Raw genomic sequence first — 25,661 nt, forward strand, 5'->3', positions numbered from 1 at the left:
ACCTCCTTAACCTATCTCGCTCAAGTTTCTTAAGATAGGTTTCATACGCCTTCCACTCAGACTCTGTTAATCTTTCACACTCCTTACAACGACTTTCAAACGTACATTCATTCCCCCTGCAAACCTTACAAACAGAATGTGGGTCTACTGAAGCTTTCAGTAGCCTACCTCTACATTCGGACATAGAACAAAATCTAGCGCTAGCAGAACTAGACCCTGACATCTTGATCAAAGAAAAATCAATACCAAAATCAAATCAATCCAAAGTCAACGTGTGCCAAGCCACCGATCCAATTCAGATACCAAAGAAAAAACCAAAAGGGATACTCAAGTAGCTAGTAAGTTTCCAAAATCTGGACGGAGGTGCTGCAAACAGGTGTTTCCAGCACCAGCAACAGAAAAATTATGAATAGAAAATGGGAATGGTTCCTGATACCCGCCTCCCAGCGGCGGGAATGGGTACTAACCACCTGACTCCCACTGCGTGTGTCGTAAGTGTTTAAATTTCTGTCGGATTCGGAAAAATACAGCTATATATATATCTGACAGGTAAGTTTCATGAACAAAATGAAAAAGAGATACCATACCTACAGTCACTTTTTCACACCAAACAAACCAGAATAAGACACACAAATACTCCAAAGCGAACGACGATCAGTGGGCAGAGAGCGCGACGAACACGTCTTCACCCAACATGGCCGAAGGCAAAAGTGATTCCTCTCCACCCAGTCGCGCGGCGCGCGCACTGGCGGACAAGCAGTTAACTACGTTACCCCTTGTTCGAAGCTTACGACCGTTCCAGCTACCGCTAAAGCAATCTTCCTAGTGTAAAGGACCGATGGTTTGTATAACGTGTCGGAACAAATGCTAAATCACACCTCTATTCCTTATCTCTCAATTCAGGGATAGCATTACCTTTCATATCTAAGAACAGCTCAATTTCTTCCAAAAGGTCATATGTTCTCTTCAACAGTCCTGCTTTGCTTAGCCACCTTACCTCACAAAAATACTTCACATCACTGTACTTCTGAAACTTGCAGTGATTTAAACCTCTTGACCTAATTAAATAGACAGCTTTCACGAGAATATTAGTCACATGCTGAAAGTTTATTGTCTTTGCACATAAAGCTTCCTGGTGTATGATACAATAAAGGACAATAAGTGAACCGAAGTCAATATTTTGAAACCCCATTCTAGTCTTCAGTAATCCAACAACCCCATTTCTCTGACCAGACATCACAGGCGCACCATCTGTTGTAATGGAAACTAAATTAGTGTAGTCCAGTCCAAACCTTGCCAATACTTTTTCCAATTCATCAAAAATAGATTGTCCTGTTGTGGTCCCCTTCATGCTTTGTAGTGAAGCCATTTCCTCTGTAATATTATAGCCATTGTCAACTCCCCTAATATACACAGCCAGTTGTGCAGGGTAAAAGGACAAGGTACTATGTATATTATATAGCTTTTAGTCACCATATTAACAATCTCAGTTAAGTTTAAACAAATTTAAATACTTTGATTCATGTTAATGCTGTATTGCACAGGGTACTTTTTTAACTGTCACAAACAGACCTGTATAGGGTACTTTTTTAACTGTCACAAACTGACCTGTATAGGCAAGCCCTATGGGTTGGAAAGAGTTCAGCATCCTGCATACACCCAATACGAAGAGTAAGATTGCATAAATCAATCTACAACGAACAAATATGCACCCAGCAGCAGTTCTTCAATTGCAGGTACTATTTCTTCCTAATTGATTACAGTATTGTTCAATGTACTGTATGTACAATATAACAAAATACTGTATCTTGCAAGATGGCCCATTAAAACTGCACTAAAAGTTCAAATACAACGTATAATTTCCGATAAAATTTTGCATGAGTCAAGCAGAAAAATTATACCAGGTCAACCTGTCAGCCAAGTTCATGAACCACTACCAAAACTAAGGGCATTTGTGGCATCAGAGGTTTCTTAGTTCAATGACAACAGTATACAGCATTTTCATCTAAAGTTAAGACATGAACTACTGATCATATGCTACCCAGGTAAGTAAAGTGCCCTACATTAGGTTAGTTTGAGATGCCATACTGTAAATACAGTAGAGACCCGGTTCACGACCGTATTAGAACTCGACATAATCGGATTTCGCCACTAAATTTCCAATAAACTTTGTATCTGTTTTCAACCAAAAAACCAGTTTCCGACCCCCGACCATATGATGTTTGTAAACAAACTGTTTCCGCCAGCTGCCGCTAGTTGGCGTCATCCAGTGCTACCAAATGTAGCATAATTTCATGTTTTTTAGCATAATTTGACCCAAGAATTGGAGCTTAGCATAATTTCTTTCACACTTAGGGTTCTAGTACAATTTTAGAATGTATTTTCACTAAAATTTTAAATAAAATGCAGAAAATTCCTCAATTTCATACACAGCTATAGTGAATGTATCTTCAAGTGAAATTGCCTCAAAAGCAGCACTAACAAATGAGTTAATTTGCTAAGTTTTGAAGACCCAACTAAGGAATGTTAAATTTTGTGAATATAAATAAATACCCACAGTGGCATGACAAACAATCAGTAAAGTGTTAATAATGTTTTTCTTCATGAGTAAAGAATTACTTTTTTTCCTTTTTTAAGTTTTATTTTTTTCAGTAATCAAAAATTTTAATTATGTCTGAAGTGATTTTACCACAATTTTTCAGTATTTATTCATTGTGTATGTGATCTATTAAAGAAAAAGTGTTTCAGTGGCGTGATAATGATCAAGTAATAAGTCGTATGTTTTTCTTCTTGAGTAGAGACTGGTTTGTTGTTTACCTTTTTTTTAGTTTTAATTTTTCAGGAAATATCAGTAAATAACAAAATGTTATATTTGAAGTAATTTTCACACATTTTCAAGTTATTTATTAATTGTTTGATGTGACCTGTTAAAGAAAATGGTTCTGAGTGGCATGATAATGATGCAGTAATAAGTAAAACTTGTTTTTCTTCACATTTGTATGTGTGATCTTCACACATTTGTCAAATAGTATAATAGTGATTGCATATCAAATAGTACTAGTGATTGCGTATGTGATCTATTAAAGAAAAATGGGTGTTTTATTACGAGTTTCCTAACATCATCAAATTATTAGTTATAATATGACAATTTGTCGAAAATTGCATTTTTCCTAACTATACAAACCTGAGGTCCTTTAACAATAGAAGTAGCTAGCGGCAGCTGAACGGTCGTAAGCTTCGAACAAGTGGAGAACGGTCAGTTAACTGCTTGTCCGATCGTCGCGCGCCGCGCGACTGGGAGGTAAACAACTCACTTTTGCTTTTGGACCCATGCAAAATACGCAGATGAGGGGTGGGGGGGCAATGAGGAGGGACTTTATGTTAAAGGACCTCAGGTTTGTATAGTTAGGAAAAATGCAATTTTCGACAAATTGTCATTTGTTCCGATACGTAATACAAACCATCGGTCCTTTAACAATAGGAAGACTCACTTCTTGGTGGGTGGAATCTGAGTCTTTTGATGAACAGACTGGTGTTCGTCCATCCCTGGAATGCCTCCCATGGCGTCGTAAGAGCGAGGGAGGGATCCAAGCCTCTGTCCGATTGATCGGGGTGTGCACCCAGCAGGATCAATGGTCAGACCTCTGGGCCGAGTACTAAGAGAGAGGGCAAGCGTATCTCTTCGTACCAGCATTGTAGAACTTTTTCCTTACATGAGCAAATGTAAAGTAATGGGTTTGTCTCATGTTGGCATCCACTTTCTCCCCCTTTGTGGAGAAAGTGGTGGATATTTACTCCTATCTCTAGTTAAAGAGATAGGATGGAGCTCTGTTGAATAGCTTACCTGCATCGGACTCCTTCCAGCAAGGTAACGACCGTATCCCTCTGCCCACAGGTAGAGGTAGAAAAAGATGGTGAAGAGAAGCCAGTCACTCTCTCATTCACGCATTCATTCTCCCAGTCATACCAGGAATCGATGCTGTTCTGCCTGCTCGGGTGCTGGGTAAGCTTACACAACGTGTTGAGCAGCCACCACAGGTCCCAAGGGAAAAAACAAGTATCCAAGGACTTGTGGGCAATATCCCGAAGGTAGAAGGACGTGAAGGTGGTCTGGTTGGCCCAGACACCTGCCTTCAGGACCTGCGCCACGGAGAAGTTCTTACGGAACGCTAAGGAGGGTCCGATACCTCTGACTTCGTGGGCTCTCGGACGGAGCGTACGGATGTCGTCGCTACCATCAGCTTCGTACGCTCTCCTGATCACCTCACGTAGCCAGAAAGAAAGCGTGTTCTTGGAGACTTCTTTCTTGGTGACCCCAGTGCTAACGAAGAGGCGTCGACACTCAGGCCTGAGATGTCGAGTTCTCTTCAGATAGCGCCGTAGCGCCCTCACAGGACAAAGCAGCATCTATCCGCATCGTTATCTGTAAAGTCCAGCAGGGAGGGGATCGTGAAAGACTCGAACCTGTCGTCAGGGATCGACGGATTCTGAGTCTTAGCTACGAAGTTCGGGACGAAATCGAGCGTCACAGATCCCCAGCCTCTGTATGTTTAACATCATAAGAAAGGCCATGTAGTTCCCCTACTCTCTTCGCCGATGCCAGGGCCAGCAAGAAGAGGGTCTTGAGGGTCAGATCCCTGTCTGACGACTCTCGGAGTGGCTCGAACGGTTGTTCGAGTCAGACTCCTAAGGACGAGAGTCACGTCCCACGCAGGGGGCCTGAGTTACCTGGGGTGGGTGGGCAAGACCTTTCGAAGCTCCTCATTAGCAAGGATATCTCGAAACGAATTTCGTAGATGTCCAGTCCCCTCAGTTTTAGGACGGAGAGCCAGAGCGGTCTCTATATCCCTTAACTGTGGGTACTGAGAGGAGCTTTCTCTCGGTCGAAGAAACACGAGGAAATCCGCTACCTGCTGAAGAGTGGCTCTGAGAGGAGACAAACCCTGTCTACGACACCAACCACAGAAGACGGCCCACTTCCCCTGGTACACAGCTGGAAGAGGACCTGTCTGACGGGTCCAGCCATCTCTGTTGCCTGCGCTACGAGAAAAGCCTCTCGTTCGCAAGAGATGGTGGATAACAGCCAGCCGTGAAGTTGAAGGGACTGGACTGCGCGGTGGTAACCGTTTCTAACGTTGTGGCTGGGCTAGAAGGTTGTGCCAGTTGGGTAGCTCTCTCGGTGCGTCTGCAAGAAGAGCCAGCAGGTCCGGATACCAAACGGCTTGAGGCCGTTTGGGAGCCACCAGGATCATTCTGAGATTGGGAGTGACCAGCGCTCGACTGATCACTTTCCGAATCAGACAGAAGGGAGGAAAGGCGTAAGCGAAGAGGTTGTCCCAGGGGTGTTGGAGAGCGTCCTCTGCAGCTGCCCATGGGTCCGGCACGGCCGAGAAGAACACCTGGATCTTCCTGTTGTGCCGGGTGGCGAACAGGTCTACGACCGGTCGCCCCCACAGGTTGAAGAGCCTTTCCGCCACATCTTGGTGTAGAGACCATTCGGTCCCTATCACCTGATCCCGACGCTGAGCTTGTCCGCTACTACATTCCTCTTGCCTGGAATGTAGCGTGCTGACAGCTCTATCGAGTGAGCCGTGGCCCACTCGTGCACCTGCACCGTCAAACTGATGGAGCGGAAGAGTACACTAGCCCCCCCTGCTTGTTGACATATGCCACTACTGTGGTGTTGTCGCACATCAACACCACTGAGTGTCCCACCAAGCGGTCCCGAAACTCTTGGAGAGCGTTGAACGCCGCCTTGAGTTCCAGGACATTGATGTGAAGGTGCTTGCTCGTGATGGTCCCACACACCTGCAGTCAGCAACTCCTCCAGGTGTGCGCCCCATCCCTCGGTCGATGCGTCTGAGAACAGAAGCATCTCCGGGGGGGGAGTGCGTATGGGCACTCCTCTTAAGAGGTTCTTGTCGTCGAGCCACCAGGCTAGGTCCTGCCTCACCTTGTCCGTGATAGCCACGGGAAAGTAAGGAGGATCCTTGGCCTGAGACCAACTCTCCCTTAGCCTCACTGGAGAGACCGCAGTGAAGACGCGCCGTGAGGGACTAACTCTCGAGTGACGACAGATGGCCGATCACGACTTGCCATTGCTGTGCTGCCTGTTCCTGCCGCGACAGGAACCGGCCGGCTGCCTCCCTGAATTTGCTGATACGCAAGTCTGCGGGAAAGACTTGCCCTGCTACCGTATCTATCAGCATACCCAGGTACTTCATCTTCTGCTTGGGGTTCGAGATCGGACTTCTCGTAGTTTATCACGATCCCAGATCGCGACAAAACTTGAGGAGTCGATCTCTGTCCTGTAGCAACTGCGAGCGGGAGCTCGCCAGGACCAGCCAATCGTCGAGATACCTCAGAAGACGTATCCCCGTTCGAATGGGCCCAAGCCGACACCAGAGTGAACACTCGCTGTGAACACCTGTGGGGCGGTTGAGAGACGAAACAAAGTGCCCTGAATTGGTACACCGTCCCGTCGAAGATGAAGCGGAGGTACTTTCTGGAGGACTGATTGGCAATGGGTAGGTATTTGAAAATACGCGTTCCTTCAGGTGCACCGAAAGCATGAAATCGTTCCCCCTGATCGAGTCGAGCAACTGAGGCGTGCCGACTCCATCGTGAACCGCGTCGTGCGAACGAAGCGGTTCAGGGGAGAGAGGTCTATCACCGGGCGCCAGCCCCCCGATGCCTTCTCCACTAGGAAGAGGCGGCTGTAAAAGCCTGGTGACTGGTCCTCCACGATTTTCTCTACAGCTCGTTTCGCCAGCATGGTCTTGATCTCCTGTCGAAGAGCGTTGTCCTTTGCTGATCCCCGGACATAGGTCTGTAGATGGACCGGTTGGAGATGAGGGGGGGTGCCGAGACTCGAAGGGTAGTAGATATCCCTCCCGAAGGACGTCTACTATCCAGTTCTCGGCGCCGTAGCGCTGCCAAGTCGCCCAATGGCTCGCCAGGCACCCCCCCACTTCGGCAGCAGGTGAGGGGGAACGCCGTCCCTAGCGTTTCCCTCCTCGTTTCGACTTCTTCCCAACACCTCCTCGGGGAAAGGAGGGCTGGGAGGAGGGCTGGTTGCGGCCTCCTCTCGCAGAAGTCGAAACAACTGGAGTCTTCACACGGGGCTTGGACGGTGCAACCGTCTTCGCCGACGTGGAAGCGCTAGCCAAGCTCTTTGGTTTGGCCGCAGTTACTCGAGGTTGCCCAGAAACCTTCGAGACTGCCTGGTGGACTAAGCGGTCACTCTCGTCAGTGCGCCGCCGTTCCACCGCAGCGTCCACCATCTCTCCAGGAAAGAGAGCTGGGGAACTCCTAAGAGGTCCATTTCTTAGCCCGAGTGCCGCCTCACGCCACGCCCCCTTGGTCACTCGGGTAAGGACTGCGTCCCTACGCCGACGAAGAACCAAGTTGGCCCACAGGTTAGCAGTCTGATGGGCGAGGTAAGAGATTGCTCTTCCTCCAGACTGGCACAGTCTCCTAAAAGAAGCGTCGTCTTCGAGAGCAGAACTCCCGGAGCCGGCCGCTACCTTGGATATTGTGAGGGACCACAAATCCAACCAGGAAACTGCCTGGAATGCTGCCATAGCGGTAGATTCCAGGGCAAGTGCCTCCTGCTGCGAGAACCATAGGTTCTCCGACAGGAGCTGCTGCAGGGACACACTGGAGTCAGCCTCGCTAACTCCGGGTTAACCTGTTTCGGCAGTATCGGGTCTTCTGATGGCACGTAGAAACGCCTCTGGCCGCTGTAGAGGAGGAGGAAGCAGCTTAGAGGACCGTCCGGATTTTAGCGAGTCCTCCCGTCCTGAGACGAGATTCTCCACCTGATCCAGGACTGAGTCCGCAAGCTCTGATCGTGGCAACCCCATCATCATTTTGGGCTCCCTCTTGGGACCCCAAAATGAACTCGAGCCGGGACGTGGGCTCCGATGGTGGTAGCTGCGATCCTTCCGCGAGGCCATTATGCAGACGCATCAGCTTAATGACTTCCGCGAAGTTCCTCTGTATCTCGGGCGTCACAGCGTCTTGTGGAGTAGGACCGTCCAGTCCCTCCAACAAGAGCATATACCCTCGATACTCCTCCTTCAGAAGGAGGAAACAGCGACAGACCCCTGACGGTCGCCTCCAACTACTTGCGCGTACGTCCTGGTCGGTCCTAAGACCGTGCCTGAGCCGTACGGCGTCATAGCCGGGTCACGAGCGGCGCACCTCTCGTGATCGCTCCTTGGTACCTCGCTCTCCCGGTATAGCCCGAGGAGGTTGAAGGTATAGGAGAGGCAGACCTGACGCTCCCCCCACGCTCGCTGCAGGGACCAGCGTGCGTAGAGGGCTGCTGCCGATCGTCAACCCGCGGTGACGGTCTAGCAGTAAGCCTAGCGTCGCCGCTCGCCTGGGGCGATTGGCTCGGCCGAGAACGTCGAGACCGCTCTCTAGCGTCAGGCGAGCTGCCGCTGGTCACCGTCTCCGCCCGGTCCCATCGGGAGCGGCGGACGGGTGACCTGCTAGGCTCCCTTTCGCGTCGAGACCGGCCAGCGTCCTCTCGGCGCTGTCAAAACGCTGGTACCAGCCGTGGCTGGTACCGGCGGCCGTGGGGAGGGGACTCCTTCCTCGCCTCAACCCGTGGCCGGTCAGTGACCGTCACGTCAGCCCGAGCAGCCGGTTGGTCCGCTGCGAGAGCGTCCACTGGCCTGGCGAGAGTCGTGTGCACGACTCTCGCCAGTCTTCTGCTCCGTGCCGCTGTCTTGACGGCGAGCGAGCTCGGTCGTCGAAACTTTGGCTGGACGGTCCTCTTTAGAAGAGCGTCCACTCGGTGCTTCTCGCAGAACGAGAAGCAGCCGAGACGGAACCTGGTTTAGCGGCAGAACCACTAGCACCAGGTGAGGACGCACCAGCCTGAGGCTGATGCACCTCTGGTCCCCGTCGACTTCTTCTTTGCAGAAGAGCGACGGGGGGCCCCGCAACCGAAGGGAACAGGAGGACCAGCAGAAGAGCTCCCCAGCTCGCCTGAGTGAGCCGGGCCCTTAGAAGATCCCGAAGGAGTCTTCTTAGGGGGGGAGGAGGCAACCTTCTTCTTCTTCGGCTGTTTGGCCTTAGAAGTCGAAGGGGAAGGAGAGGCAGCAGACGACGAAGAAGACGATGAAGACGATGACGACACCTTCTTCCTCTTCCTCTTCTTCTTCGCCAGGCTCCGCAGGACAGACGTCAGGTCCTTCCATCCAGGAGGGAGCCGGGGCAGTTGCCGAAGCAACAGGGCCCGACTGCACCTGTCCGGAAGGACCTGAGACTGTTACAGCACACCAGCAGCGGGAACGGCAGGAACAGGTCCGGGAACAGCAGGAACAGCAGGAACATCTGAAAAGTAATGTGTACCTGAAACAGAAAGAGTCGCTGGAGCGGCCACAGGTACGGCAGGCACGGCAGGTACTACGGGAGAGCCAGGCGTCCTGTCGACAGTCACCGTCATCCGTGGCACTGGCGGCAGGTCCAGGGGTACTCTTGGGGCAGCGGAAGTCCGGGGTCGGCAAAGGAAAAAATCCAGGTGGTGTGGCAATCGTCCTCTTTGGAACGGCGGCAATTGGTTTTTGTACTGCCACCGTGGGTGTCACCGACATTATATGAGGCGTATATACAAGATGTGGTGGCATCTCATACGCAGGGGTAGTTAATGTGGTCGTCGTGGTGGTCACCGCACCATGAGTGACCACGGCCGACCCCGCCAACCGCTGTAGCAACCCCTGGATGCTGGGCACTCCCTGCAGTCCCAGCGACTCCCACACCTGTCCCAAGTCGTCCTTCGCTGCTGGCACACCTGCGGAAGCAACAGTCGGGTTAATAGGAGGGGCTTCCCCCGCGCCTGGGGGGCGAAATACCCCCCCAAAACGGACAGAAGACCCGAATACAGCTGTACGTCCGGGTAGCGGGCGCCCTCCTCCACACTCGACGGATCGAGAGAGGAAAAGGACTCCGCTACCCCCCCCGCAGGGGAAGGCGCAAACCGTGGGGGCTGGCCGGGAGGCAGGAAAGAGGACGAAGTGTCCGTCACCAAAGGAAGTTCACTTGGGACTTTCCGATGACTTCTTGGCCGGTCTAAGTCTCTTCCTGCCCTCGTACAGCACCCACTGCGCCTCGGACCAATTCATACAAACCTAAAACATTGGCTCGTTGCGGGAGGCAACTCTCGCCCTCGACAACGAGAACAAACCTCGTGGGGGTCCACCTCAACAAAAGACCTGAACCCCCCACATTTACGTCCCTCCAGCCCGGGACACACTCTACGGGCGACTGGAGGGCGCGGTGAAATCTCAATCTCCTCTAATTCACTCATTGCAAATCAATTGAATAGAGAAAAAAGTACTTACAATCACTCCTGATATACAGAAAGAGAAAACAAATACTCAAAGATGAAGCAAACGACAAGCGGGCAGAGCGATGGCGAACACGTCCTTCCCACACACGGCCGAAAGCAAAAGTGATTTGTTTACCTCCCAGTCGCGCGGCGCGCGACGATCGGACAAGCAGTTAACTACCGTTCTCCCCTTGTTCGAAGCTTACGACCGTTCCAGCTGCCGCTAGCTACTTCCTATTGTTAAAGGACCGATGGTTTGTATTACGTATCGGAAACAACGTGTCTGTTCGTCACTTTTTATCATTTCACCTAATATTAAATGTTTTAAATTTCCATTACATCGTTGTTTTAGCTCAAATGTATTAGAGAAATGAGATAATGATAGATTAATAGCATAATTCTGGCACAAAATTGCACCATATTTGGCATAAATTCTTGCTTGGACCGACTAGCATAATTTAGCAAAATGGTTGGTAACATTGGTGACGCCACTCAGTGACTCAGCATGTTTAAGTCGCAACTAATGTTTACAAAAACATTCAAACATGTGTCGTGTCTTGTACACCTTGCCCGCATTCGTTTGCTTTTTCCGATGGTATCAACGTAGACATATTCTAAAACCATGCTCACACTTGAGACGCGCGTTTCAGTAGCAAATGCAATACGTATTTAAGTGTTAGGTTTGGTTTGGAGTGAAGGCAATGTTACGTACGTAGGTTACATGTGCGGTTCGGTAGCGAATGCAATCTTTAAGCTTTCCGGTAAAGAAGAAGTTAGTCATAGTTTATATCAGAGAAGCTACTATGCCATATTAAGTGCGTAGTAATCAAGAAATTAAGAAGAATCTTTTATGTCGTACTGTAATACGTTAATGTTTACGTGTAAGATTTGGTAGTGAAACCAGTTACATACGTAACATGTTCGGTTCGGTAGCAACGCAATCTAAGCTTTTTAAGCGTGCCGGTAAAGAAGAGGTTAGCCTTAGGTTAACTCAGAATCCGCTACGGTATACATTAATTATAGAAATTAAGTAGATTCTTTTATGTCTACTGTAAAAATACGTCATTGTTTACGTGTGAGATTTGGTAGTGAAACACTGTCACATACGTAACGTGTGCCGTCGTTACGGTAGCGAACGCAATCTTAATCTTTGTTAAGCTTGCTGGTAAAGAGGAGGTTAGCCTTAGCTTAATCAGAGAAGAAGCCGCTATGGTATAGAATAATTATAGAAATTAAGAAGATTCTTTTATGTCTACTGTAAAAAGACGTCATGTTTACGTATGAGGTCTGGTAGTGACACAGTTTACATATGCAACGCGTGCGCGGTACGAACGCAATCTGTATGCTTCGTATAGCGTCCTCGTAAAAAAAAAAAAAAAAAAAAAAAAAAAGTTAGCTTGATATTAAACTCAAGAGATGCTGGTACGTAATGGTATAGTAATTAAAGACATTAAGAAGATTCTTTTACTTATGTGTACGTATATATGTACCATGCAGTACCATAATTGTTCAAAGTCCAATAAGCTTGAAACCAGCCCTGATATTGGACAATTTGCCGTAAAAGACGCACCTTTTTTTATAAGGACATTTATGAAACAAATCGTTAGTATCATAACATTACATTTACTGAAAGATAATTTTCAAGCGATTTTGTATACAGTATTGCAGTCGACTCCGTAAAAGATTTACCATAAATTAATATCGAATGTAAATGTTTCTAGGCTTATAGCAAGATATGGTTTCTTTACTACCATAGTCCCGATATAAACCACCAGGGCTGCGCTATGGTTTGTTTACATCCTTAAATGCCGACTTACTGTAGGCAAATTTTGCAAGTTTTTGATAAATATAGATTGTAATTTTAATAGTTTATTAATTTACTGTAATAATTAGACTTGCTTTTCAATGCTTTTAATATGTTAGCAACACGTTTTATGCCTACCCACTACACTACGTTCTACTTACTATTTACCTAGGTAGCCTATGGAGCTTGGTCAACAATCAGTTGGACACAGGGTAGTTTTCTTTTATACTGTATATTACACATTTAAAATTATAAATATACGTTTGAACATGATATTTATTTAACTTTTAACTTATTTAGTTGTAATTTACATGTAATGTATTGTAAAAAAAGCAAGGTTAGTAATAACTGATGGTCAAGAACGGATTAATCCATTTTCAGTTATTTCTTATGGGAAAACTTGATTCAGTTCTCGAAATAATCGAATTTCGACGCTCCTTCTGGAACGAATTATCGTCGAGAACTGAGGCTCTACTGTACCACCGTTACATTTTCTGGCTATAGTGGGAGGGGGAGGGTAATGAGTCCATTGGTGCTCTGAGCTAGTTTAGCCTAGGATGTAGTACAGCTACAATAATGATGGGCATATTTTCAAGAATATTTCCATGCTTGGGTAAAATACCAGAAAGCCAGCATCTACCATAGCGCGACCACCTTCCCGAAAATGATATTGTTATGATAAAATAAAGTTTTATGCATACTTACCTGGCAGGTATATATATAGCTTATCCTCTTGATGCACTGGCAGAATTTCAAACTCGCGGCAACCGCTAGTACACTGGTAGTTCAGGTGATGGCCACCCCGTTCCCGTGGCGCTGGTACTTGGAACTATTCCCGTTTTCCTCAGATTTTCTCTGAACCCTGTCTCCTGAGGGGAGGAGGGTGGGAATTTAATTATATATACCTGCCAGGTAAGTATGCATAAAACTTTATTGTATCATAACAATATCATTTTTATGCATGACACTTACCTGGCAGGTATATATATAGCTGATTGACACATTTGTAGGTGGGTCACAGACAGCAACATCGTCATAATTCAAAAATTAACTAATTTTTAAAATTATTTATTAAGTTCCTTACCTGCTAAGGTAGCTGACTAAACCTTAGTAGCTCTCAAACTAGGATTGTTGACCTGTTTGTGAGAAAGCTAACAACAAGGGTCTGACAACTGGACATGACCAATCTGCTGACAGAGAACCCTAGCCCTCATTTACCACGGGCATTCATGCTAGGAAAGTTAGTCACCTGAACCACACACACATACAATAATAAACACTACACCAAAAAAACTGAGCTGGTATTAACCTTCTCAGACAACCATAAAAAACACTATAACCTAATTAAAATCAAAACCTAGCATGTTATTAGGTTTATGGGGTGGAAACTCCTTTGCCCAGTACTGTACCTGAGGATACGTACGGGCCTAACGTTTGACAATTATCAAAACAAAGTTGTCTTCACGTCTCTAAGGTAATGAGAGGCAAACAGAGAGTTTGTCCTCCAAAAACGTCGAATCTATAATGTCCTTGAGGGCTAAATTTTTCCTGAATGCTAAGGACGTAGCTACTGCTCTCACCTCATGAGCTTTAACCTTAATCAAGCCAAGCATTCTTCTGACAAAGTAAATGAGCTTCTTTAATGACTTCTCTTACAAAAAAAGCCATCGCGTTTTTAGACATAGGTCTAGTAGGATCTTTAACAGAGCACCACAGAGAAACATGAAGCCTCCCCCTAATGCTTCTTGTTCTTTCTACGTAAAACCAGTAAGGCTCTTACTGGGCAAAGAACCCTTTCTTGTTCTTGACCTACTAGATCAGCCAGTCCTTCAATCTCAAATGATCTTGGCCACGGATGCGAAGGATTCTCATTCTTTGCTAAGAACTCCTGTTGAAAAGAACAAACTGCTTTGTTGTGCTTCCAACCTACTTGCTTGTCAATAGCTTGCAGCTCGCTAATCCTTTTAGCTGTAGCTAAGGCTACTAAAAAAATAGTCTTCTTCGTTAGCTCTCGCAAAGACGAAGTGCCCATAGGTTCAAACCTATCCGTTTCCAAGAACTTGAGAACGACATCCAAATTCCAAGAAGGAGTTTTGCAAAGTCGATCCTTCTTTGTATTAAAAGACCTGAGAGATCTCTAAGATCTGCGTCGTTGGACAGATCTAAACCTCTGTGTCTAAACACTGCAGACAACATACACTTATAACCTTTAATTGTCTGATTAGCCAAAACCAGTTCCTTCTTCAGATACAGAAGGAAATCTGCAATTTGTGTCACAGAGGTACTGGATGAAGAAATCTTCCGATTCTTACACCATTTACGGAAGTTCTCCCACTTCGACTGGTACACTTTAATAGTTGATGGCCTTCGTGCTCTTGCAACTGCCTTCGCTGCTTCTCTAGAAAACCCCCTCGCTCTGACAAGTCTTTCGATAGTCTGAACGCAGTCAGACCCAGAGCGAGGGTGTTTTGCTTGTGGACCTGTCGAAGTGGGGTTGTTTGAGAAGATCTACTCTCATGGGTAGACTTCTCGGAGAATCCACTGTCCATTCCAGTACCTCTGTGAACCACGTTTGGGCCGGCCAGTATGGGGCTATCAGAGTCAGCCTTGTTCCTCGACTTTCTCTGAATTTTTTCATTACCCTTCCTAAAACCTTGAACGGGGGAAATGCGTATCGCTCTAGAACCCGTCCATCTAGTAGGAAGGCATCGACTGCGACTGCAAGGGCCCGGGATGGATTGGAGAACAATAGTTCGGGAACCTCTTCGTCGCTGCGGTAGCGAAAAGATCCACTACTGGTGTGCCCCAGAGCTTCCACAGTCTCTGGCATACTTGAAGATGCAACATCCACTCCGTGGAAAGCACTTGTCCGTCCCTGCTCAACAGGTCCGCTCTGACGTTCTTCTCTCCTTGAATGAACCTGGTGAGCAGGGTGACGTTTTCTCTCTGCGACCACAGAAGAATCTCCTTCGCCAAGTTGCAAAGGGACAACGAGTGGGTTCCTCCTTGTTTTCGTATATATACCGAGAGCTGTGGTATTGTCCGCGTTGATCTGCACACTTTGCCGCTGATCCACGGTCTGAACGCTTTCAGAGCCAAGAAGATCGCCATCAGTTCCTTCCTGTTTATGTGCCATGCCTTCTCTTCTTCGTTCCAAAGGCCTGACTCCTCCCGAGGGCCCAGCATCGCTCCCAGCCTGCGTCTGACGCGTCGGAAAACCTAATATCCGGTCTGGGTTCCTCTGCTGGGATGACGTACCTCTGACAACCTCCCCGGAACTAGCACCACTTTAATTCCTCCTTTATCTTTGAAGGAATTGGAAACCGGAAGGAATCTGGTTGCGATCTTCTTGGCCAGACTTCGTTTAGAAAGAACTGTAAGGGCCTCATGTGAAGTCTCCCTAGTGAAATGAACCGCTCTAACGAAGAGAGTCCCCCCAGCAGGCTCATCCATTCTCTCGCCGAGCATTGGTCTTTCAATAGGAAATCTTGCACTTTCCGCAGGCACATGGTCTGCCTTTCGGGTGATGGCAAAGCCCGAAAAGTCACTGAGGATATCAGAATCCCCAAATAAACTATCTCCTGAGAGGGGATCAACCGTGACTTTTTCAGGTTTACCATCAGACCCAGCTGCTGAGTTAACTCCAATGTGATGTTCGTGTCCTCCAGACATTGCTGTTTTGATTGTGCTCTTATGAGCCAATCGTCGAGGTAGAGAGAGACTCTGACTCCTAACAAATGAAGCCACTTCGCCACATTCGACATCATTCTTGTAAAAATTTGAGGAGCCGTGCGCAGACCGAAGCAAAGGGCTTTGAATTGATAAATCCTGTCCTGGATTCACGAATCTCAAAAATTTCCTGGACCTTGGATGAATTCGTCTTGGAATATGGAAGTAACGCATCCTGAAGGTCCAGCGTTACCATCCAGTCCCCTGGTCGTACCGCTGCAGTACTGAATCGTTCGTCTCCATCGTAAACTTGGTCTTTTCTACGAACAAGTTTAGCTGACTTACGTCCAGTACTGGCCTCCAACCTCCTGATGACTTCGGTACTAGAAACAGACGGTTGTAAAAACCTGGGGATTCGTGATCCAGAAACAGGTTCTATGGCCCCCTTTTCTAAACATGCTGACAACTTGATGCCAAAGAGCCTCTCTCTTCTCTAAATCGATGTAATGAGCCCCTAGGGCTCTCGGAGCTGTAGCGAGAGGTGGTTTCTTGAGAAAGGGGATCTTGTATCCTTCCTTCGCTACCTTTACAGACCAAGGATCCGCTCCTTTACTTAGCCAGACTTCCCAGAAGTCTAAAAGTCTGGCCCCCACACAAGTCTGGAGGACTTGTGACTCATTGCTTGGTTGAGGTTTCGAACCTCTTTTGGCTGGAACTCTTTTCCCTCTAAATGCTGGTTGGGAAAAAGTCTACCCCGAAAGGGCTGCTGTGATGTTCTGTATCCTTCGGAGTCTTCTTCATTACATTAGCAGGTAAATACTTCCTTACAGAAGACGTTAGTAGATCCTGAGTAGCCTTCTGAGTGAGGGAGAGCGAGATGTCCTTAATGATATCCTGAGGGAAGAGCTGTCCTGAAAGAGGAGAGAACATCAACTCCGACTTTTGCGCGTTCGAGACTCCTTTAGCAGCGAACGAGCACAAAAGATGTCTTTTCTTCAAAACGCCTGCTGTAAAAGTGAAGCCATTCATTAGCTCCATCTCTCAAGGCTTTATCCATACAGGACATGATACTTCTCGGTAACTCGGATTCTGACGAATCTTCCATCTCTGAAGTCCGCGCCAGGGCCCCCAACGACCAGTCAAGAAAATTAAAAACCTAAAAAATCCGATAGATACCTTTGAGTAAATGGTCGAACTCTGAACGGAAGTCCACCACACTTTGGCTGAATGTAACGCATGTCTACGGGAGCTGTCCACTATGTTGGAAAAGTCTCCCTGGGAGGAGGCAGGAACTCCCAGGCCAAGACTTTCCCCCGTAGCATACCAAACACCAGACTTAGAAGCCAACTTGGCCGGAGGAAAAGCAAAAGAAGTCTTCCGCGACTCTCTCTTCTCCTTCAACCACTCATTTACGCGTTGAAGGGCTTTCTTGGCCGAAATAGACAAAGTCATTATCAAAAAAGACGATTTCTTGGTTGTCTTCGTCTTCGAAAATTGAGACAAAGGCGATGGCGGACCTGAAGGCTGAAAATCTCCTTCAAACAAAGAAAGAAGGCACTCTGTTAGTCTCTTGTAGTCCGAGGAAGGAGCTTCCACATTCTTGTCCTCTTCCGCACTCTCCACAAATTCTTCCTCCTGCGAAGAAATATCTTGAAAACCAAGATCCTGATGACTCTTCAAAGCGGGATCCTTATGCAGAGCCTGCTTAGAGAGCGAATGCGGAGCTGTCTCCTTGTAAAACTCCTCTCTTCCTTGTCGAGAAAAAGTTTCGACTTGCTGCCGCCTGCGTCCTCTTGAACGTATGCGTCCACCATGCGTCCATCACTCTTCCTCTTGCGTCCTGCGTCCTGCACTGCTTCGTCCTTCTTAAGGGATGCACTGCGTCCTGGCTTGTGCTGCACGTCCTGCGTCCTGTTGGAGGACTTAACCGGGAGAGACGAGTTCTTACGTCTAACCGAAGGTTGTTCGGGCTTCTCCCATGATTGGACAATCACTGCTAATCTCTCCTGCATGTCCCGCAGAACTTCCTTCGTCTCCGCTTCCTTACGAGACTCCTGATGATGAGGAGATCGAGGACGCACCGGGCTAACACGGAGAGGCGAGCGAACCTGCGGTCTACGCAGTGGAGTTCCTCTAAGCGGAGAAACACCTCTCACCGCACCGCTAGAAACTTCCAACTGACGAGAAATCCTCTTCCTTTTGATAGGGATAACTTCTTCATCCTCCGATGAAAAAATCTCAGGGCTACTCCACCCTTCTTGATCAACAGCCCTTTCATCCTGTGATGAGGACGGAAAGTATGACCTCTTGAGAGGACGCGATACTTCCGCGAAACGCCTACTCCTTCCTGACGCCGAACTATCCGATGAATAACGGCACTTCCCAGTATCGCCTTTTCCATGGCGTACTGCTGCAGCCTGGGAAGCAACAGGACTGCCTGAAGGGACGACTGATCGCGAGTAAACCCCTCTCGCCTCCCTTCGAATGTCGACATGCCTTCTCCCTTGGGTCTGGGAGCTTGACAGAGGTCTCGGTCTAGGAGCACGAGAGGGACGATCAGGCGCCCCCTCCACAACACTGTCACTAAACACTTCCACTTTGTCTGTTAATCGTTTAATTTGATCTCCCATGGACGCAAGGGCAGCGAACACTTTCACTATTTGTGGATCAGTAGTATCCTCAGATACAGCAATGGGCGCAGGAGAAACCTGAGGGGAAGGTGCTACGTCTACATGTGAATGAGCTGGAGAAGACACATGCAAAGATTCATTCAAAGGCTTACTCGAAGACCCCGATCTCTCACTCCTAGAGACAGATCTTCTAACCCGATCTTTTTCTAATCTCTCAACATACTTCATAAGAGCCTTCCACTCTTTCTCATTCAGACACTGACATTCATTGCACCTATTGTCACACGTACATACAAACTCCCGACACTTCTTACAAATAGTATGTGGATCTACCGATGATTTCGGCAGTCTCACCTTACACCCTTCTTTCACACAAACTCTAAACATACTTCCTGAATCAGACATACTAAATCAAAATCCAAACCAATGCGATTGCCACGCTAACTTCGTGAATACGATACCAATATCCAAAAAGTCAGCCAACGAGCAGGAAATTCTATCAGAGAACCAACAACGATGTTGCCGGTTCGGCTGGCAGAGAAAATCTGAGGAAAACGGGAATAGTTCCAAGTACCAGCGCCACGGGAACGGGGTGGCCATCACCTGAACTACCAGTGTACTAGCGGTTGCCGCGAGTTTTGAAATTCTGCCAGTGCGTCAAGAGGATAAGCTATATATATACCTGCCAGGTAAGTGTCATGCATAAAAATAGAAAATTATGGCCTTAATTTGCGACTTGGGAGGAAAAAACTTACTTCAAGAGGAAAGTAGAGGTCTCTAGGTGTTGCTTCGACGGAAGCTGGCTCTTGACTAATGTCTATCCTGGGTTACAGGACATGTTAAAGTACTTTTTCGTTAAGGTGGTCGCGCTATGGTAGAGCCGGCCATACGATATTTTACCCTAGCACTGATAAACATGTTTCGGATCAACTGAAGATTAACGACCCCTAATACCTCTCCTGAAGAAAATCGACCCCAATATTGTCCTCCTGAAGAAAAGCGACCCTAATATTTTCCATCTGAAGATAAACGACCCCTGCTTGTTGGTGTTTCCAATCTTCAGGAGATCCAAAAATAATCAAACCTACTGTAACCCCTATGGCTAGCGCACGCAGCGCAACATTACCTCTTGCCAGAACATACCGAGCTTGCCAAGAATCTTTAAATAATCCGATAATGCGCGATGCGCCGTTCCGCCATGGCCATATTTTCCACCTGAAGAAAAGCAACCCCAGCGTGTGTTGGGGTCGCTTTTCTTCAGGTGATCCCATGTTTCATATATTTTTATGGTTATTTTGCACATTTCACTATTCATTAATGTGGAAAATGCTGTTAAATGTATATATTGTTTTGTCAGAAATTATCCGGTAATTATCCATTTGGTAACCCTTGTTTAGGTTAATCCCTATAGAGTACACTAACAGATGATCACTCAGGACAGCCATCTGCTGGTAGGTGTCAATGATGACTTCATTTACCAATTTATCTGAATTTTTAAATGATACCAATTCCTTCATTATTATTACATTCACTGGAGTTAATTTTCTTATCAACTGAAGATTTGCATGGTATTTCTACAGAAGCAATCCGCGGTGGCCTAGACTATGGCAATTGACGTTTTCCTATGTTATTTTATCCACTGAACAAGAATTTAAAGTAATATTTATTCGGACGACTGTAATTAACCCCCAAGGCCCAGTACTAAACACGGCAAAATACATTGGACGCCCCAATCCCTAGTGGATGTCGTGTCCGTGGTTACGTTCCTTGCAGTTCGTGTGGAACTGTTCTTTGGAATTACCCTGCAAGAAAGGTAACCGCGGATACGACATCCACTAGGGATTGGGGCGTCCAATGTATTTCGCAGTGTTTAGTACTGGCCCCTGGGGGTTAATTACAGTCGTCCGAATAAATATTAATTAAAATTCTTGTTCAGTAGGTAAAACTGCATAGAAAAACCGCAACTGCCATAATCTGGGCCGCCGCGGATAGGTACCATAGATCTACCTAGCCTTTGAGTTAGCATTGAATATGGAAGTTGTGCTTTGATAAAACAAACATCAAGAATAGATAAATTCTCCCACGGACTGCAAGGAACGGTCCCGCGAATACGAAAGCCGTGCTTAATACCTAGGTACCTATCAGTCCCTAGAGAGTTAATTACAGTCGTCCGACACAAATTAACAGTAAATTGTTAATAAACAACCAAACACCAAAACAGTCAATTTCCAAAGAAATATACTGAACGCGGAGCAATTACTTACATCTGCCAAATTGTATAATTTCTCAAGATGTTTTCTGCTTTTCCCGACACAAACCACATTTACACATTAGGTAGGTTAGGTAGTACCAGATTTTCTTGCTAACAAAAATTAATTTTTGCCTAGCTTAAGGGTACCTTCTACAGTCAATTTGAAAAGTATCATTGCAATTTCTGCAAAAATTAAACTACCAAGCATCGCATGAAATAGGTAGGTAAATTGTCCAATTTAGCAATAGGTAGCCTAACTTGGCTACTTTGTTATATAAAATACCCCTATTTAAAAATGTTTAAACTAGATAGCATAGCCTACTGTTTTAAAAACTTGATACCAAAGTTTCATCTCATCGATAAAAATGAACAAAGTGAAGATTAGCTACATGAAAACTAGGTAGTAGTAGATCACTTTCGACTCACCACACCAGATGTTGTGGATACTTAGATATGAAGCAGACTTCGGTAATAATAGGCGAAAATTTCTCCTGTTTTCCATAAATGGCTTAATATTACGTTACACTCACACAACAACGCGTATTCTACATATTTCACTGTCGAATATAATTCCACGGAATTAATTTGACTCTAATTCACTAATAAATACACTAAATGGAAGATTTGCATCTCGCGACAACGTCTAGTCCACAAAACAATGAGAAATTGAGAATGAACTGGTCTGTGGTCACTGCCGTCATTGGTCACTGAGTGTGGTTCCAATATTTCCTAAGAAATAAAATGCTTAGTCTATTTTGTAAATATGGCTTTCTGGGAGTCTAATTAAGAACATTATATAATTTAAATTAATGTTTTAAGTAAAATAGTAAATAACTTAGAGGAACAGTTAACTTTAACGTTGCTTTATTTCTTTTTATTAGAGCTTCCGGTGTACACAGAGAATTCTGGTAGGGTAAGAGGACCCTGACATAGTGCCCACTGCCTAGCTTCGTTTAGATGCCCTTGATGAATTATAATAAACTGATTTAGGCTGAAGTAAATATCATCCACATAGGGACAACATTAAACTCATTACTAATCGCCTCTCTATCGAATTCTTCCTCAAAAGAAAGAAAAGTCACTTTAATATACTCGCCATACATGTGTTTATAGAAATCTTTGCAATGGCATTTACAGTTTGTTATCACTGGGTATATCATTAGATGGTAATTGCTGGGTTTAGTTAACAGCAAAGTAGCACGATGTAATTATTCCATTGCACTCCTTATATCTTGAAATCTATAAGAAAAACGCTTATTATCATTCATCTGGTTCTTCGTCCTTATTGGACAAACGAAGAAAAAGAATAGCGTCTGAGATTCTAATACTGAATCAGGAAAATGAAAACAAACCTTAGTAACTGTGAGTTTTTATTAATAAGAATAATTGCATATGTTACGAGGATGACAACCGCCAACTACTGAATTACAGAGATATTTTAGTAAACCCGGCACTGACTCTTGCTTCTAGAGCTAGAGTTTTTAAACACTTGACTGTCTAAGAACGTTTCTGCCCGTGCAAATTTGACAGGTGGTACAGAAAACGGGACGGTCATGAGAAAGATTAGTTCAATTGCACATAAAGTTAAATGCGTCTAATTAAACTTGGAAAGAATGTGTGCCCGCGCGTGCGGTATATATTATATATATATATATATATATATATATATATATATATATATATGTATATAGTAAGCGAATTACACAGGAAAATGATAGTCAGAAATCCAAGCGCTTTCGTCTTTACTCAGACATTGTCAAGGAGTAAATATTAACTCCTTGACAATGTCTGAGTAAAGACGAAAGCGCTTGGATTTCTGATTATCATTTTCCTGTGGAATTCGCTTATTTATGAAGTCACGTGCATCTACTGTGATTTTTTAAGTATATGTATATATATATATATATATATATATATATATATATATATATATATATATATATATATATATATGTGTGTGTGTGTGTGTGTATATGTATGTATGTATGTATGTATATAGGACAAAAATGCTATCTAAATGGTGTACACCTCTGTCTATAATAATAATAATAATAATAATAATAATAATAATAATAATAATAATAATAATAAATAATAAAGAGTGACTATGCGTACGATAGGACTCAAGTACTAAGTTTTCAAACGACGCCAAAGTATTAGACTTATAGTTAGCTTTTAAATCTCGGTTAGGTTAGACAAATCCAAAGGTCCACATCATGCCTTCTTGATCCATATCAGCACCATACCATCACCTATCGGACGCCACTGTGCAAGGACCCCCCCCCCCCCCCCCCCCCCATGTTGGAATAAGGCCAGAATACGCTATACCAACCATTTCGAAGATGGATCTGATATATTGTTTGCTATACACATCAGTCTATGATATTTGTAAATATTTACAAACGATTCTTGCCTGGATCACTGAACATATTTCTAAAATAATTTTTGAAACTAACTTGTTTTTTGGAAGCTGCTTTATCAACAGCAAACTCTATAATATATCTTGACAAGTGCACAGGAAATGGCAAGTGTACGTTGACAAGAGTGATTCAGTGACATAATCGCTGCAGAGCGATTGTCCATTGTTTTTTAAGCCGTGTCTTACAATTACATAGCATTTTTCGTTAGCCGCACAATAAATACGAATTTAAAGTATTCAAATATCACAACACTGACTAGATACGCGAGTAACTTTTACCGTTAAGATACATTTTACTTTATTTCTATTTATTTATTTATTTGACATTTTCGGATTTGTTTTCCTTTTCATTGGCAGAAAGGGAAAGTCAATACGCCTCAGGCACTGTGGTTTTCCGTATCCAATATATGTGTTGTTCTTACTAGAACAATACTAATACTTGTTGACATTTGATATTCTGCGGAGAACACGGAATGAAAGAAGTGTTCCGTCTCTCTCTCTCTCCCTCTCTCTGTGTTCAACGGTATATTCCCTTCCTGATATTTTGTTTCATTCATTTCTTTAAATACATTCATTCGATTTTATCTTGAGCCTTTAAATGCAATTATTGAATGCTTTATTTTATTTATTTAAACGGTTTCAAAAACGTTCTCCGCTCATGCTTTTAAATACGTTCAATCTGAGAGAGAGAGAGGAGAGAGAGAGAGACGCTAGTGCTAGTACTACACTCACCCTTTGCCCTTATCGAAGAGGACCGTAGTCCGCCTGTAGATCGATTGTCCAATACTTTTCCCATCCCTGTACGACCCATAAACCCGTGTGATCGCGCTTCTCACAATGGTGGGAGGGGATGCGATATGGCGGCAAATCACCTCCCGTTCCCCCACCCCTTCACCCAACTCTCTTCCTCTCCTTTTTCTTTTTCTTGTGGGTCTTCATTACGAGGTGGCGATGCATCAAAAGACTCCTCTTCTCGTTTGGCGTGTTTTCAATACCAAGAAGGGTTTCTCTTTTTCTTTCTGCTCGGTGGAAACGATAGAATGGTTATTGAGGTCAGGAGATAACTGGTCGGCTCCATTTTTTTTTTTTTTTTTAAGTAGCTAGGAAAGAGGGCAGGCAGGGGTTATACGCATCTAGATCGTTTCCTAACGGTGATTGTGTTCAATAGAGTATATAAGCGTGATTTACTTCATTTGTGTTTACAATATGAAACAGGGTTCTGTCCCTTTTATTAAATTGTTTTCAATATTAGGCATATTACTCAATATAAGCACGAGTATTTTTATTAATTTATCACTTCAGTCCCTTTTATATTTATGTCATTTTCAGGTTATTCACTGACATACTATATCACTGGACTTATTTTTTTCCCAGAGTTGCCAACGTCCATGTCAGATTTTTCATTCATTCTTGTCAGAATTATTCCTTACCATCATCACATAAAATAAATGAATGAATTAAATTACTTCTCATTATTGTTAGTTCCAAGATGAAATCGCTAGACTGAAAACAAAAGAAGTGAACAGAGTTTTTTCCATAAGCCACTTCGAGAAAAAAAAAAATCGCCCTTCAGTCACTGCGCTTTTTTTTTTTTTTTTTTCTTTAGTTCAGTTTCACTGTCTAGTATATTATTAGCGGTGCCTCGAGCCATCGAGATACTGCATAGAATTCGATGGACGACAAACAATGCAACAAGCAGCAACAGTTTTTCTTACACCATTCAGAAAGCACCAAAATTACTCTAATTAATAGTAATTAGTCATAAAGATATCGACGATTTATCGACACAACGTCGCCATAAGGAATAAGAAACACGCAACTAAGAGGCACTTCAGTTTCAAGTCAGCTATCGTACTTGAGCTCTGTCCGTTGTAGCCCTCAAGTAGTATGTTGGAGGATGTCCTCCAAGTCAAATCCTCTATAGAAACTCGGCATTCGAGGACGAGGTGACCGTGGATGAAAAGGGCCTCAGAAGCAATGAACCCGACGGAACGAGACACCACCAGTCTCTCGTCTCCAGAGCCGGATACCTGAACGCCGGACATGAGGTCGTCAACGACCTGTGGAAAAGAAGGGAAAAGTAACGCACGGAAGAAATTGCCTTGTTATTGCAATATATACATATATATATATATATATATATATATATATATATATATATATACTATATATTATATATATATATATATTATATATATATATATATATATATATATATATATATATATATATATATACTTACAATACACGAACACATTTCACACAATTTCAATTTTCTAATTCACACCAGGATCGACCACAGCCTCTCAAATGACAGGACGCTAACAACTGACGCATTAAGTGGGTCATCTATAGTAAATTCACATCAACCGTGCATTTGATGTTTAGGCCAGTCCCTTATGGCATTCCTGCTTGGCTGTTGATAAGCCAATCACAGGGCTGGAAGCTCTCAGTCTCTCTCAAGAGTTCACATGGGTAGGATCTATGTTCCACCTCTCCTGAGGGATACTTTTTTCAAAAGTATCACTCAGGAAAGGTGGAACATA

General features: G+C 44.8%; 2 protein-coding genes across 10 annotated transcripts in view; both read right to left on the bottom strand.

Moving 5' to 3' along the window:
* LOC135205425 (guanine nucleotide exchange factor for Rab-3A-like) overlaps nucleotides 1–21,352 on the bottom strand; it is a 246,901-nt gene extending 225,549 nt beyond the window's left edge. The window contains exon 1 of one of the 3 annotated variants that reach the window (XM_064235983.1): nucleotides 21,123–21,352. In XM_064235983.1, coding sequence (XP_064092053.1) covers nucleotides 21,123–21,198 — 76 coding nt within the window. In that variant the 5' untranslated portion in view covers nucleotides 21,199–21,352. The remainder of the gene's footprint in view (nucleotides 1–21,122) is intronic. The other 2 variants (XM_064235984.1, XM_064235985.1) reach the window with 2 other exon arrangements.
* Nucleotides 21,353–23,556: 2,204 nt separating this feature from the next.
* Nucleotides 23,557–25,661, bottom strand: part of LOC135205427 (uncharacterized) — a 68,707-nt gene continuing 66,602 nt past the window's right edge. For all 7 annotated transcript variants that reach the window (XM_064235997.1, XM_064235991.1, XM_064235995.1 and 4 more), the window contains one exon: nucleotides 23,557–25,175. In XM_064235997.1, coding sequence (XP_064092067.1) covers nucleotides 24,894–25,175 — 282 coding nt within the window. In that variant the 3' untranslated portion in view covers nucleotides 23,557–24,893. The remainder of the gene's footprint in view (nucleotides 25,176–25,661) is intronic.

Source organism: Macrobrachium nipponense, chromosome 24, assembly GCF_015104395.2.
Source record: "Macrobrachium nipponense isolate FS-2020 chromosome 24, ASM1510439v2, whole genome shotgun sequence".
NCBI classification, from domain to species: Eukaryota; Metazoa; Arthropoda; class Malacostraca; order Decapoda; family Palaemonidae; genus Macrobrachium; species Macrobrachium nipponense.